At 57.2% G+C, this 15,931-nt stretch overlaps 1 protein-coding gene across 3 annotated transcripts in view; it reads right to left on the bottom strand.

The window, feature by feature from the left end:
- Window positions 1–2,013: 2,013 nt before the first annotated feature.
- The window catches only part of gatad2b (GATA zinc finger domain containing 2B), a 97,755-nt gene continuing 83,837 nt past the window's right edge, over window positions 2,014–15,931 (bottom strand). The window contains exons 6-10 of one of the 3 annotated variants that reach the window (XM_072490549.1): window positions 13,386–13,713; window positions 11,868–12,070; window positions 5,597–5,713; window positions 3,962–4,145; window positions 2,014–2,453 (exon numbers count right to left, since the gene is read on the bottom strand). In XM_072490549.1, the coding sequence (XP_072346650.1) occupies window positions 2,365–2,453; window positions 3,962–4,145; window positions 5,597–5,713; window positions 11,868–12,070; window positions 13,386–13,713 (921 nt within the window). In that variant the 3' untranslated portion in view covers window positions 2,014–2,364. The remainder of the gene's footprint in view (window positions 2,454–3,961; window positions 4,146–5,596; window positions 5,714–11,867; window positions 12,071–13,385; window positions 13,714–15,931) is intronic. The other 2 variants (XM_072490551.1, XM_072490550.1) reach the window with 2 other exon arrangements.

Raw genomic sequence — 15,931 nt, 5'->3', positions numbered from 1 at the left:
CGCACAGTCTCTCACGCAGCGCACAGTCTCTCACGCGCGCACAGTCGGTCTCACGCGCGCACAGTCTCTCACGCGCGCACAGTCTCTCACGCGCGCACAGTCTCTCACGCGCGCACAGTCTCTCACGCGCCGCGCACAGTCTCTCACGCGCGCACGGTCTCTCACGCGCGCACAGTCTCTCACAGCGCGCACAGTTCTCACGAGCGCACAGTCTTCCGCGGCACAGATCTCTCACGCCGCGCACAGGTTCTCTCACGCGCGCACAGTCTCTCACCGACGCGCACCAGTCTCTCACGCGCGCACAGTCTCTCACGCGCGCACAGTCTCTCACGCGCCGCACAGTCTCTCGACTGCGCGCACAGTCTCTCGACGTCACGCGCACAGTCTCTCACTCACAGTTCACAACGACACAGTGTCACGACACACAGTGTCACACACACAGTGTCACACACACAGTGTCACACACACAGTGTCACACACAGTGGTCACACACAGGCAAGTGTCACACAGCACAGTGTCACACAAGTGTCACACACACACAGTGTCACACACACACAGTGTCACACACACACAGTGTCACACACAGTGTCTCACACACACAGTGTCACACACACACTGTCACACACACACAGTGTCACACACAACACAGTGTCACACACACAGTGTCACACACACAGTTTCACACACACAGAGTCACACACACACAGTGTCACACACACACAGTGTCACACACAGTGTCACACACACACAGTGTCACACACAGGCAAACAAATCAGCTGGTCGCCAAAGTAGCCACAACGGGGGCCCCCCACCCTCCTGTGACTCCCCCTCCTCCACTCCACACTCTCCCCCTCCTCTTTCCCACCACTTCAGCATCCCGGTGATAACAACCACCCCCCCCGCGAGTCCGTACACAGCTGTGAGGGGATTGTGAAGGGGGTTTGGGATGGAAGTGCGGGGTGGTGGGGTCCGGCTGGAAGGTTCCCGGGACGGTGGGTCACACCCACGCGGGTATAAATAAGAAAAAATGAATTACCCCCCTCGCAAAAAAAAAAAAGGGAGGCCACAAATTCAAGTAATTCCTCCAGCTTCCCAATTCTCCAGGATCCTAGATCCCACCCCACCCCACCACCCCCTCCCCCCAAACCCCTTCCCCCCCCCCCCCCCCCCCCCCCCCCCCCCCCCCCCCCCCCAACCCCCCCAGGATCACATCATCCCGCCCCCGACCCCCCTCCCCAAATCTAACACAGCCCCCTTTACAATATCTCACATTGCTCCGGCAGCCTGTCTCGGTCAGCTATTCGGCAGTGGGAGGGGGCACCGCGGGGGCCCTCAGTGATTGGACGGGCAGACCGGCTCGCCCTTCCTCCATTGCCACTGGGCACTGAGGCCAATTTGAACAGCCCCCAACAGAGCAGCAGCACGCCTGGCCGGCTGACATGCCCCCCCCCCTTGACCCGGCCACCAACCCCATTGCAACCAGTCAGGCTAATGGGCGATTGAAAGGGGGGGGGGGGGCAGTTTTTTGTCTCCGGTTTGGAGGGTTCAGGGTCCAACCTGGCCGCCCTTCTGCACAAAAATCTTCAAGGGGGGCGGGGGGGGGCTTAATATCCTCTCACACCGCTCTCAAACACACGCGCCATTGTCACCTAGTGATGGTGCCTCAGTACCACAATATTTTCTTTTTGAACGGCAAATACGAGGTCTCCCGGAGGGGGTGGGGGGGCAGCCGGCCTCAGAAACATCGGGGCGAAAGCCCCCGGCGTGTAAAAACAAACGCCCCGGGTGAGCTGGGGGCGAGACGCCCCCTCACTGACCCTCAGCTGACCTTGCGGCCAAACAGCGGCGCGGTTAACGTAGTCGGCAGGCTCCAAAGGGTCATCCACGAAGGCCCCGCCGTCTCAAATCCGGCCCCTTCGCCTGGGGTGCCGTGACATCGCCCCCCCACCCCCCCAGGTTAAATCACCGCCCAAGTCAGCTCTCCCGCCCTCGAAGGGGGATAGCAGCGGCCTGGCCACCTGGGGACTATGGCGACTTTACTTTAGCCATGGGGAGGCGCCGGGGAGCACCCCGCACCCAGGCGCACCTTTCCGGAGTCTGACACCTGGTGTGAGCTGCCAATTGGCCGGAGGAATCCGCCCACCATCCTGACAACAGAGTTAGCAAACAGACAGAGTACAATAGTATTGGGGAGGGTGGTGGGAGGGGAGGGAGGGAGGGAGCGGAGTGGGGAGAAGGGGGCGGTTGGCTCCCCGAAAGCGACGGGTTTAAGTAACTAGGCACCAGTACAGGCACTGCATGCGGCGGGGGGCAGCTCTTCACTTCTGCGTGTTGACAGACTGCGACATAAGGGCCTGGGCGGGATCATGTCCAACAGGTACTGCGCTGTCGGTCCGCCAGAGTCGACCCCTTCTGACCTCCAACCCCGGCGTTCATGTAAGCCATGTTGACTCCTGCAAAAGGAGGAAACAAGATTAAGGTGGGAGAACTGGACCACGAGGCGGGGAGGGATGGTGAGCACAAAGAGGGGGGGCGGAAGAGGGGGGGTTGTTTGGGAGAAGAACGATCGGTTTGGGTGGTGCGCCCGTCAGAGAGGACACCAGGAAGTCCTGTCCCCATCGCCACCTTGTGCCGGTGTTCCGAGTAGCCCGCGTTTCTTCCCCAAGATCCCAGTCCCACTGGAGTAACATACTCCACAATCCCCCCCACCCCCAACCCCCCAAACCCCCAGCCCCCCCCCCACCCCTCGTCGCAACCAGCTGGCTCTTCGGCCTGGATATTCTTCACAGCGCAGCCCGCCATCTGAGGCCAGGGCTCACACTGGAGGCTGGGGGAAGCACAGCCCACGGGTCAGGGAGGATGTTTAATCTGGAGGGTAACGCCCGGGTATTGTTGTCCGGTTCACTGCGAATGAAGACATGGGAGACCGGCGGGGGGGTTACAAAACCCTTCGGAGAAGCTTTCCCAACTGTGGTGGTTCACCATAACCCTGTCACCATGGTGTCACCGTGGGGTTATCCCCCCTGCCACCCCACCCTCCCAGGGACAGCCATTAAACAAAGATTCCACAACCTGCTCTGATCTGCGAATACACCTTTGGGTGGTGTTCACTGCACTAATCCGGGATATCCACCAACTTTCTATCGATGCGAATGTTATTTGGGGCCCTTTTCCCGGGGCGTCGAGGGTTAATGGAAAGCTGCTGGGGGCCCGCCTGGTCCTGGCTTTGATATGGATGGAGAGGAAAGGCGTGTCGAGTGCCCGGCGCTCACTGAGCGAGCCGGTTTGCAAGCTGCCCCGCCCTCACCCCACCTGGCCCGCATTTCCTCGTCGCCCCAGCAGGCGGACAGGAGCTCCCTTCGGTCCCGTCTCTTCCTTCTTGCGCTCCCGCACCCTCTGCACCCCAACCCACACGCGCCCTGCCCCCCACACCCCTCCCACCAATGACAGACCTTCAGCGGCAGCAAGGTGCTAGCCTCGGCAAGCTGGAAGCGCGGAAATGGAACTGCAAACCCTTGAACACGGGGGCCGCACAGGAATTCGGGTACAGTGAAACCTGTAGCGATGGACCTTTGTCAAAATCAATATGACACACGGGCTGAGAACTCCAAATCGCATCAGCAAAATGGCGGCGGCGATAGTGACTTTCACACGCCAAGCACTTGCAGAGGATGCACAGGGCGACACGGGTTAGCGTGACAGCCTTAGGCAGCAATGTTGCCTTTTTTCCCCAGCGTGCATTGCGGCTGAGAAAGTGCCCTATCTCAGGGGTCAACGGCTTGTCGGCTGCTGTCCGCCGAGGAATAGAGCGATTTCTCTGCCCCGAGCGCTGGTTGGAAGGGGGTGGGAGTCCGGGATTTACAGGTTTCACTGTCTCGAGAAGCTTCCGGAAGTCAAGAAAAGAAAGGAGGTGGGAGGAGGTTTGAGCGGCGCTGGCTGCAATGGAGGGTTGTGTGTCTACCTGGACTGGTGAAGTACGGCCTTCGTCCTCGGCTCGGGGCTCCGCTCCGCACTGCATGCTTACCTGGCATGCCTAGGAGGCCGCTGGCCACGTGCAGCGGGGGCCCCTGGGCAAAGTTGGAGAGCACGCTACGGGCGGAGGTGTGCAGGCCTCGCTGGAGCGACGACTGCGATGGAGGTGGTTGCTGCAGAGAGGGGGGTGGGGGGGGGGGGAAGAGAAACAAGAGCACAAAACACATCGTTAGCTCAACAATGCAGTTCACACAGTCAGAGAGGTGAGGAGTGTCTGATGGGGACAGTGTGGAGGGAGCTTTACTCTGTATCTAACCCCGTGCTGTACCTGTCCTGGGAGTGTTTGATGGGGACAGTGTAGAGGGAGCTTTACTCTGTATCTAACCCCGTGCTGTACCTGTCCTGGGAGTGTTTGATGGGGACAGTGTAGAGGGAGCTTTACTCTGTATCTAACCCTGTGCTGTACCTGTCCTGGGAGTGTTTGATGGGGACAGTGTAGAGGGAGCTTTACTCTGTATCTAACCCCGTGCTGTAACTGTCCTGGGAGTGTTTGATGGGAACAGTGTGCAGGGAGCTTTACTCTGTATCTAACCCCGTGCTGTACCTGTCCTGGGAGTGTTTGATGGGGCTGTGTAGAGGGAGCTTTACTCTGTATCTAACCCCGTGCTGTACCTGTCCTGGGAGTGTTTGATGGGGACAGTGTAGAGGGAGCTTTACTCTGTATCTAACCCCATGCTGTACCTGTCCTGGGAGTGTTTGATGGGGACAGTGTAGAGGGAGCTTTACTCCGTATCTAACCCCGTGCTGTACCTGTCCTGGGAGTGTTTGATGGGGACAGTGTAGAGGGAGCTTTACTCTGTATCTAACCCCGTGCTGTACCTGTCCTGGGAGTGTTTGATGGGGCAGTGGCGAGGGAGCTTTACTCTGTATCTAACCCCGTGCTGTACCTGTCCTGGGAGTGTTTGATGGGGACAGTGTAGATGGGGAAACGTGCCTGGGGAGAGGGTGAGCGCGCCGATTCTCAGGGTGGCCGAGCGTCATCAGTCGGACAGTCAAGGGAACAGGCCGAGTTTGCGTCCACACTATGTTTAAACGCTGCAGGCTGTACCCCTGGTTCTGGACACCCCCCACCATCGGGAAACAAGGGGGTTGGATGTTGGGATCCAGTGGATCAAACACACTGCCTGACTGGATTCCTTCTGACAGAGCGGGAGGCGGGTATTGCACAATGATCATCATGGAGGTTGTGCAGAGATGGCTGGGTCCGGGTGAGCTCCTGGAATGAGCTCAGTGACTCAAAATGGGGCAAAGAGAAGCTTTTCCTTTTGGCTATTTGTCCCGGGAGGGGAGCTGGGGTTTTAAACCCTTCTCCCACCTGTGTAAGGAGGTCAGATGGTTTCCGGGAAGTATCTGTACGGTGATCCACACGTTGCACATGGAGCAGAGAGACTATTCCTATCGGTCACTTCCCAGACCCGAGTGTGACGTTGCAGCCATCAGACTCCAGAGAGAAGCCAGCTTCAACTCAGCGTGACGTCCACGACCCTAGCCAGAGGTGTGGGGGGACCTCAGCCTGGCTCCTCCCCCACCCCATGTCTCCAGGCCTGCGGTATGGGCAACTTACTTGTCGGAGGGGGTGGTGCCTGATCACAGGTTCAGGTTTGCTCATCGGCACTCCGGACGCGTTGGGAGGGGGTGCCGATACCGTCGCCGCTTGCTGCTGTATCCGCTGCTCAATTTCCTGTGGGAAGCAGAAACGGCCCAAGGGCGTCAGTAACAACCTGTACACAGTGCAACAGCGTCCATCAGCAAGGCTAGCGGCAAGAGGGAGAGAGACCGAGAGAAAGACCGGGAGAGAGAGAGACGAGAGAGAGAGACGAGAGAGAGAGACGGAGAGAGAGAGACGAGAGAGAGACCGGGAGAGAGAGAGACGAGAGAGAGACACCGAGAGAGAGAGACGGAGAGAGAGAGACGGAGAGAGAGAGACGGAGAGAGAGAGACGGAGAGAGACCGAGAGAGAGAGACCGAGAGAGAGAGACCGAGAGAGAGAGAGGGACCGAGAGAGAGAGAGACCGAGAGAGAGGGACCGAGAGAGAGAGACGGACCGAGACCGAGAGAGAGAGAGAGACCGAGTGAGAGAGACCGAAAGAGAGAGACCGAAAGAGAGAGACGGAGAGAGAGAGACGGAGAGAGAGAGAGAGACGGAGAGAGAGAGAGAGACGGAGAGAGAGGGACGGAGAGAGAGGGACGGAGAGAGAGGGACCGAGAGAGAGGGACCGAGAGAGAGGGGACCGAGAGAGAGGGACCGAGAGAGAGGGACCGAGAGAGAGAGGGACCGAGAGAGAGGGACCGAGAGAGAGGGACCGAGAGAGAGGGACCGAGAGAGACGGTCCGAGACCGAGAGAGAGAGAGACCGAGAGAGAGAGACCGAGTGAGAGAGGGACCGGGAGAGGGAGGGGTACCGGGAGAGGGAGGGGACCGGGAGAGGGAGGGGGACCGGGAGAGGGAGGGGGACCGGGAGAGGGAGGGGGACCGGGAGACAGAAAGAGAGACAGAGACAGACAGACAGACAGAGACAGACAGACAGACAGAGACAGACAGACAGACAGAGACAGACAGACAGAGACAGACAGACAGAGACAGACAGACAGACAGAGACAGACAGACAGAGACAGACAGACGACAGACAGAGCGACAGACAGAGCGACAGACAGAGCGACAGACAGAGCGACAGACAGAGCGACAGACAGAGCGACAGACAGAGCGACAGACAGAGCGACAGACAGAGCGACAGACAGAGAGAGAGAGAGAGAGACAGTCAGAGAGAGACAGAGCGAGTGAGTGAGAGACAGAGAGAGACAGACAGAAAGAGAGAGAGACAGAGACAGAGAGACAGGCAGAGAGACAGTCCGAGAAAAAGAGTCTGAGAAAGAGAGAAATAGAGAGACAGAGACAGAGAAAGCGGGAAACAGAGAGAGACTGAAAGAGAGGCAGTGAGAGAGGCAGCGAGAGAGAGGCAGACAGAGAGTGGGAGAGACAGAGACAGAGAGAGGGAGAGAGAGAGAGAGAGAGAGAGAGAGAGGCAGAGAGAGAGAGAGAGAGAGAGACAGAGAGAGAGACAGAGACATAGAACATAGAACGATACAGCACAGTACAGGCCCTTCGGCCCACGATGTTGCACCGAAAACAAAAGCCATCTAACCTACACTATGCCATTATCATCCATATGTTTATCCAATAAACTTTTAATTGCCCTCAATGTTGGCGAGTTCACTACTGTAGCAGGTAGGGGCATTCCACGGCCTCACTACTCTTTGCGTAAAGAACCTACCTCTGACCTCTGTCCTATATCTATTACCCCTAGTTTAAGCTATGTCCCCTCGTACCAGCCATTTCCATCCGCGGGAGAAGGCTCTCACTGTCCACCCTATCTAACCCCCTGATCATTTTGTATGCCTCTATTAAGTCTCCTCTTAACCTTCTTCTCTCCAACGAAAACAACCTCAAGTCCATCAGCCTTTCCTCATAAGATTTTCCCTCCATACCAGGCAACATCCTGGTAAATCTCCTCTGCACCCGCTCCAAAGCCTCCACGTCCTTCCTATAATGCGGTGACCAGAACTGTACGCAATACTCCAAATGTGGCCGTACCAGAGTTCTGTACAGCTGCAACATGACCTCCCGACTCCGGAACTCAATCCCTCTACCAATAAAGCCCAACACTCCATAGGCCTTCTTCACAACCCTATCAACCTGGGTAGCAACTTTCAGGGATCTATGTACATGGACACCTCGATCCTTCTGCTCATCCACACTTCCAAGAACTTTACCATTAGCCAAATATTCCGCATTCCTGTTATTCCTTCCAAAGTGAATCACCTCACACTTCTCTACATTAAACTCCATTTGCCACCTCTCAGCCCAGCTCTGCAGCTTATCTATGTCCCTCTGTAACCTGCTACATCCTTCCACACTATCGACAACACCACCGACTTTAGTATCGTCTGCAAATTTACTCACCCACCCTTCTGCGCCTTCCTCTAGGTCATTGATAAAAATGACAAACAGCAACGGCCCCAGAACAGATCCTTGTGGTACTCGACTTGTAACTGAACTCCATTCTGAACATTTCCCATCAACCACCACCCTCTGTCTTCTTTCAGCTAGCCAATTTCTGATCCACATCTCTAAATCACCCTCAATCCCCAGCCTCCGTATTTTCTGCAATAGCCTACCGTGGGGAACCTTATCAAACGCTTTGCTGAAATCCATATACACCACATCAACTGCTCTACCCTCGTCTACCTGTTCAGTCACCTTCTCAAAGAACTCAATAAGGTTTGTGAGGCATGATCTACCCTTCACAAAGCCATGCTGACTATCCCTGATCATATTATTCCTATCTAGATGATTATAAATTTTGTCTCTTATAATCCCCTCCAAGACTTTACCCACTACAGACGTGAGGCTCACCGGTCTATAGTTGCCGGGGTTGTCTCTGCTCCCCTTTTTGAACAAAGGGACCACATTTGCTATCCTCCAGTCCTCTGCCACTATTCCTATAGCCAATGATGACATAAAAATCAAAGCCAAAGTTCCAGCAATCTCTTCCCTGGCCTCCCAGAGAATCCTAGGATAAATCCCATCAGGACCCGGGGACTTATCTATTTTCAGCCTGTCCAGAATTGCCAACACCTCTTCCCTACGTACCTCAATGCCATCTATTCTATTAGCCTGGGTCTCAGCATTCTCCTCCACAACATTATCTTTTTCCTGAGTGAATACTGACGAAAAATATTCATTTAGTATCTCGCCTACCTCTTCAGACTCCACACACAACTTCCCATCCCTGTCCTTGACTGGTCCTACTCTTTCCCTAGTCATTCGCTTATTCCTGACATACCTATAGAAAGTTTTTGGGTTTTCCTTGATCCTACCTGCCAAATACTTCTCATGTCCCCTCCTTGCTCGTCTTAGCTCTCTCTTTAGATCCTTCCTCGCTACCTTGTAACTATCCATCGCCCCAACTGAAACTTCACACTTCATCTTCACATAGGCCTCCTTCTTCCTCTTAACAAGAGATTCCACTTCTTTGGTAAACCACAGTTCCCTCGCTCGACGCCTTCCTCCCTGCCTGACCGGTACATACTTATCAGGAACACGCAGTAGCTGATCCTTGAACAAGCTCCACTTATCCAGTGTGCCCAACACTTGCAGCCTACTTCTCCACCTTATCCCCCCCAAGTCACGTCTAATGGCATCATAATTGCCCTTCCCCCAGCTATAACTCTTGCCCTGCGGTGTATACTTATCCCTTTCCATCATTAACGTAAACGTCACCGAATTGTGGTCACTGTCCCCAAAGTACTCTCCCACCTCCAAGAGACAGAGACCGAGACAGATAGAGACAGAGACCGAGACAGATAGAGAGAGAGAGCGAGACAGAGAGAGAGCGAGACAGAGAGAGAGCGAGACAGAGAGAGAGCGAGACAGAGAGAGAGCGAGACAGAGAGAGAGCGAGACAGAGAGAGAGCGAGACAGAGAGAGAGCGAGACAGAGAGAGAGCGAGACAGAGAGAGAGCGCGAGACAGAGAGAGAGCGCGAGACAGAGAGAGAGCGCGAGACAGAGAGAGAGCGAGACAGAGAGAGAGCGAGACAGAGAGAGAGCGAGACAGAGAGAGAGCGAGACAGAGAGAGAGCGAGACAGAGAGAGAGCGAGACAGAGAGAGAGCGAGACAGAGAGAGAGCGCGAGACAGAGAGAGAGCGCGAGACAGAGAGAGAGCGCGAGACAGAGAGAGAGCGAGACAGAGAGAGAGAGCGAGACAGAGAGAGAGCGAGACAGAGAGAGAGCGAGACAGAGAGAGAGCGAGACAGAGAGAGAGCGAGACAGAGAGAGAGCGAGACAGAGAGAGAGCGAGACAGAGAGAGAGCGAGACAGAGAGAGAGCGAGACAGAGAGAGAGCGAGACAGAGAGAGAGCGAGACAGAGAGAGAGCGAGACAGAGAGAGAGCGAGACAGAGAGAGAGCGAGACAGAGAGAGAGCGGGGGAGAGAGAGAGCGGGGGAGAGAGAGAGCGGGGGAGAGAGAGAGCGAGACAGAGAGAGAGCGGGGGAGAGAGAGAGCGAGACAGAGAGAGAGCGGGGGAGAGAGAGAGCAAGACAGAGAGAGAGCGAGACAGAGAGAGAGCGGGGGAGAGAGAGAGCGAGACAGAGAGAGAGCGAGACAGAGAGAGAGCGAGACAGAGAGAGAGCGAGACAGAGAGAGAGCGAGACAGAGAGAGAGCGAGACAGAGAGAGAGCGGGGGAGAGAGAGAGCGGGGGAGAGAGAGAGCGGGGGAGAGAGAGAGCGGGGGAGAGAGAGAGCGGGGGAGAGAGAGAGCGGGGGAGAGAGAGAGCGGGGGAGAGAGAGAGCGGGGGAGAGAGAGAGCGGGGGAGAGAGAGAGCGGGGGAGAGAGAGAGCGGGGGAGAGAGAGAGCGGGGGAGAGAGAGAGCGGGGGAGAGAGAGAGCGGGGGAGAGAGAGAGCGGGGGAGAGAGAGAGCGGGGGAGAGAGAGAGCGGGGGAGAGAGAGAGCGGGGGAGAGAGAGAGCGGGGGAGAGAGAGAGCGGGGGAGAGAGAGAGCGGGGGAGAGAGAGAGCGGGGGAGAGAGAGAGCGGGGGAGAGAGAGAGCGGGGAGAGAGAGAGCGGGGAGAGAGAGAGCGGGGGAGAGAGAGAGCGGGGGAGAGAGAGAGCGGGGGAGAGAGAGAGCGGGGGAGAGAGAGAGCGGGGGAGAGAGAGAGCGGGGGAGAGAGAGAGCGGGGGAGAGAGAGAGCGGGGGAGCGAGAGCGGGGGAGCGAGAGCGGGGGAGCGAGAGCGGGGGAGCGAGAGCGGGGGAGCGAGAGCGGGGGAGCGAGAGCGGGGGAGCGAGAGCGGGGGAGCGAGAGCGGGGGAGCGAGAGCGGGGGAGAGAGAGCGGGGGAGAGAGAGCGGGGGAGAGAGAGCGGGGGAGAGAGAGCGGGGGAGAGAGAGCGGGGGAGAGAGGGCGGGGGAGAGAGGGCGGGGGAGAGAGGGCGGGGGAGAGAGGGCGGGGGAGAGAGGGCGGGGGAGAGAGGGCGGGGGAGAGAGGGCGGGGGAGAGAGAGCACGGGAGAGAGAGAGCGGGAGAGAGAGAGCGGGAGACAGGCAGAGAGTGTGTCCGAGAAAGAGAGACAGAGGGAGAGAGAAAGAGACAGAGGGAGAGAGAGAGAGACAGAGGGAGAGAGAGAGAGACAGAGGGAGAGAGAGAGACAGAGGGAGAGAGAGAGAGACAGAGGGAGAGAGAGCGACAGAGGGAGAGAGAGAGACAGAGGGAGAGAGAGAGACAGAGGGAGAGAGAGAGACAGAGGGAGAGAGAGAGAGACAGACAGAGAAGGAGAGGGAGAGAGAGAGACAGAGGGAGAGAGAGAGAGACAGAGGGAGAGAGAGAGACAGAGGGAGAGAGAGAGACAGAGGGAGAGAGAGAGACAGAGGGAGAGAGAGAGACAGAGGGAGAGAGAGAGACAGAGGGAGAGAGAGAGACAGGGGGAGAGAGAGAGACAGAGGGAGAGAGAGAGACAGAGGGAGAGAGAGAGAGACACACACAGAGGGAGAGAGAGAGACAGACAGACGAGAGTGACAGACAGAGAAGGAGAGAGAGAGACAGAGGGAGGGAGACAGAGAGAGAGAGAGACAGACAGACGAGAGAGACACACAGAGGGAGAGAGAGAGACAGACAGACGAGAGAGACACACAGAGGGAGAGAGAGAGACAGACAGACGAGAGAGACAGACAGAGAAGGAGAGAGAGAGACAGAGGGAGGGAGACAGAGAGAGCCATGGGCATGCACGCAGAGGGGGGGGGATGGAGCCATGGGCGAGCGCCACACGTGGGGCGGTGCAGCACCTGCTCCTGCTGCAGAGCTTTGACGAACGCAGTCTTGAGCCGGTTGGTGTGCTCAGCTTTCAGCGCCTTCTTCTGGTTGGAGGTCACGCACTGCTCGCAGAGGATGCCCCCGTTCTTCTCCTGCTTCCAGTGAGGGGTGAAGTCCGTCCGGCACTGCGAACACACGAACGGGTCGATCTGCGATAGCTGGAATCGCCCCTTTCCTGGAGCGAGGGAGGAGGATATAAAACAAGTTAGCTCCTTACGTCCAGCCTTGGTAAACGGTCACTGCTCATCCCGAGTCTCCGGCTTGGGTGTGGAGCCGCCGCCCTCTGCTGTCTGGATGCGTCATCTGCAGCAGCTTAACCTTCCTCGCAATGGAGCATAGGGAAGGCGGTGCGGGGGATGCCCTCAGTCAAATAGCCATTTGGCTCTCGCAGTTCCAGGCTGCGTCAGCGAGGGGTCCAACGTCCACGGGGCAGCGTATCAGTGCAAGAGCCGGTGCTGTCCCAGGGAGGAGCAGGGGGGGGGGGAATTCGACGGTGACGAGACGCACCGCGGTGCGGGACAGTCTTAATGGGGGCGCAGTGACAGAGACGCTGTCGGTAAAGGCCGCAGAACACTCCGGGCTGATCAACCCTGATGCGGAAGTCATGAAAGCGCCCGGGATTTCGGGCGGAGGCATCGGCCCGGAATAAAGTCACTGGTCTGGCCCAGTGTCCGAAAGGAGCTCAAAGCACCTCGGGAGAGGCTGCGGAGGGGGATTTACCCCAGAGCGGGAGCAGGCGGTGGGGGGACGGGTTTTGGTTCATGTGGCGAGAGAGTCTGGGAGAAGATGCGATCGTTCTCCTCGGAGCAGAGAGAAGCTTTTATATATATATATATATATATTTTTTTTTTTTAAAAAAAATAAATGAATTGAGTACACCCAATTTTTCCAATTAGGGGCAATTTCGCGTGGCCAATCCACCTCCCCTGCACATCTTTGGGTTGTGGGGGTGAGACCCACGCAGACACGGGGAGAATGTGCAAACTCCACACGGACAGTGACCCAGAGCCGGGATCGAACCCGGGTCCTCGGCGCCGTGAGGCAGCAGTGCTAACCCACTGCGCCATTCTTGAGCAGAGAAAAGTTCAGGGGGAGATTTAAGCGAGGCGACCGAATGACCACTCCTCCCCTGCTGGGCTAATGTCAGTTCCGAGGGAGGGAGGGGGCTAAGTGCCATTGATTGGCCAGAGTCGGGGGGGGGCAAGGTGGGCGACATAGACGGAGGAGGAGACATGGGGGAGGCGATGGCCTGGAGATAGTTACTGGGGTAGAGCAGAGAGGTTAGCTGAGAATATTGGTCAAACTGTGAGGGGGTGGGTGAGGAGGGACTGAAGGGTTAGCATGAGCACGGAGAGGCCGAACAGCCTCATTCTGTGGTGCCAGATTCTGTGGAATATTTGAGCAGGGCTAACCGGGAGAACAGGCCCTGGGAGACAGCATGGGCAGTGATGGGGGGGGGGCTGTTGACTGGCGATCGATGTCCAGCTCACCTTGGCTCTCGATGACGCTCTGCACCACCTCCTCCAGGCCCAGCATGTAGATGAACTCGTTGTTGGCGGCGCTGGGCAGGAAGTTGAGGAGCGGGGGCGAGGGTTTGGGCGGCGGGATTTCCAGCAGCGTTTTCTCCAGCTGCTTGCGCAGGGCCAGCTTGGCGGCCGCCTGGCTGCTGGCAGGGTCGCTCAGGCAGCCCGGGCTCGACAGGCCGGGGCTGGGCCCGGCTCCCACCCCTGCTGTCAGGCTGGACTGCACGTGGGGCGAGACGTTCATGTAGATGGCGGACGGGGTGGTCCGAGGCGATGGGATGGACGAGCCGGCCTGCTGGGGGGGGGGCAGAGAAAGGAGAGAGAGAGAGAGAGAGAGAGGAGGGGGTTAGCCGAGTCATCCAGCATCCCGAACCGTACAATCACCGGCACGCGATCCAATCCCAATCCGACAAATCAACTCTGTCACAAACACAGAATCCTGACAGTACAGGCCATTCAGCCCATCAAGTCTGCACCGACCCTCGGGAAGGGCACCCTACCCTGGCCCACCCCCCGGAAATCCCCAAACCACAAATCTAACCTGCACATCTTTGGACACTAAGGGGCAATTTAGCACGGCCAATCCACCTAACCTGCACATCTTTGGACACTAAGGGACAATTTAGCACGGCCAATCCACCTAACCTGCACATCTTTGGACACTAAGGGGCAATTTAGCACGGCCAATCCACCTAACCTGCACATCTTTGGACACTAAGGGACAACTTAGCACGGCCAATCCACCTAACCTGCACATCTTTGGTCACTAAGGGACAATTTAGCACGGCCAATCCACCTAACCTGCACATCTTTGGACACTAAGGGACAATTTAGCACGGCCAATCCATCTAACCTGCACATCTTTGGACACTAAGGGACAACTTAGCACAGCCAATCCACCTAACCTGCACATCTTTGGTCACTAAGGGACAATTTAGCACGGCCAATCCATCTAACCTGCACATCTTTGGACACTAAGGGACAATTTAGCACGGCCAATCCATCTAACCTGCACATCTTTGGACACTAAGGGACAATTTAGCACGGCCAATCCACCTAACCTGCACATCTTTGGACTGTGGGAGGAACCGGAGCACCCGGAGGAAACCCAAACAGACACGGGGAGAACGTGCAAACTCCCGAGGCCGGAATTGAACCCGATCCCTGGCACCAACGTAAATTTAATTAAGGAAATCTAGAATTGAAAAGCCAGTAAAGCGATTGCCGACAGTGACAACGGTCATCGATTGTCAGCTAATGTCCCCTTTAGCCGGGGGGGGGGGGTGATCTGCCATCCTGACCCCGGTCTGGCCTACACGTGACTCCAGACACCCACCACACACATGCACAGCGATGTGATCGACTCTTAACTGCCCCTCTCTTAAACGGCTGAGCGAGACGCTTGCTTCAAGGGGGCAATTAAGGCTGGGCCTCGTCATCGACGCCTCAGAGATGGCAACAGCCCACAGACGTCCATGTGAAGAAATCTCTCTTCGCCTCTCACAAAGTGGCCGACCCCATATCCTGATGTTGTGGCCCAGTGTTCGAGACTCACCACTAAAGTTTCTCAGCATCAACCTGTCGAGCTGGTCGAGAATTTTACATATTCCAATTACATTACCCATCATTCTTCGTATTCCCAAAGAATCTCGGCCCAGTTGACGCATTAATAGGTCCGCGGGCTCACTCAATATGGCGATGACAAACATCACGAAGGAGGTCTCCTCCGGAACCAAATCTCCGCACCCGCGACATTCGGACTCACGGGGGAAGAGGGCAGCCCACGGAGAGACTGCAGAAAGTACTGTGAACACTGCAGGCAGTGGGCCGGCTGGGGGAGCGATAGCTTGCGTCCGTAATCTCCAGGGAGACTTGACTGAGGGAGCGCCGCACTGTCGGAGGGTCAGTACTGAGGGAGTACCGCACTGTCAGAGGGTCAGTACTGAGGGAGTGCCGCACTGTGGGAGGGTCAGTACTGAGGGAGTGCCGCACTGTGGGAGGGTCAGTACTGAGGGAGTGCCGCACTGTGGGAGGGTCAGTACTGAGGGAGTGCCGCACTGTGAGAGGGTCAGTACTGAGGGAGCACCGCACTGTGGGAGGGTCAGTACTGAGGGAGTGCCGCACTGTGGGAGGGTCAGCACTGAGGGAGCGCCGCACTGTCAGAGGGTCAGTACTGACGGAGTGCCGCACTGTGGGAGGGTCAGTACTGAGGGAGCGCCGCACTGTCAGAGGGTCAGTACTGAGGGAGTGCCGCACTGTGGGAGGGTCAGCACTGAGGGAGCGCCGCACTGTCAGAGGGTCAGTACTGAGGGAGTGCCGCACTGTCAGAGGGTCAGTACTGACGGAGTGCCGCACTGTGGGAGGGTCAGCACTGAGGGAGCGCCGCACTGTCAGAGGGTCAGTACTGAGGGAGTGCCGCACTGTCAGAGGGTCAGTACTGACGGAGTGCCGCACTGTGGGAGGGTCAGTACTGAGGGAGCGCCGCACTGTGGGAGGGTCAGTACTGAGGGAGT

This window comes from Scyliorhinus torazame, chromosome 26 (assembly GCF_047496885.1).
Source record: "Scyliorhinus torazame isolate Kashiwa2021f chromosome 26, sScyTor2.1, whole genome shotgun sequence".
Classification (NCBI taxonomy): domain Eukaryota; kingdom Metazoa; phylum Chordata; class Chondrichthyes; order Carcharhiniformes; family Scyliorhinidae; genus Scyliorhinus; species Scyliorhinus torazame.
The sequence above is the reverse complement of the archived record's forward strand: the minus strand, read 5'-3'. Positions and strand labels throughout refer to the sequence as shown.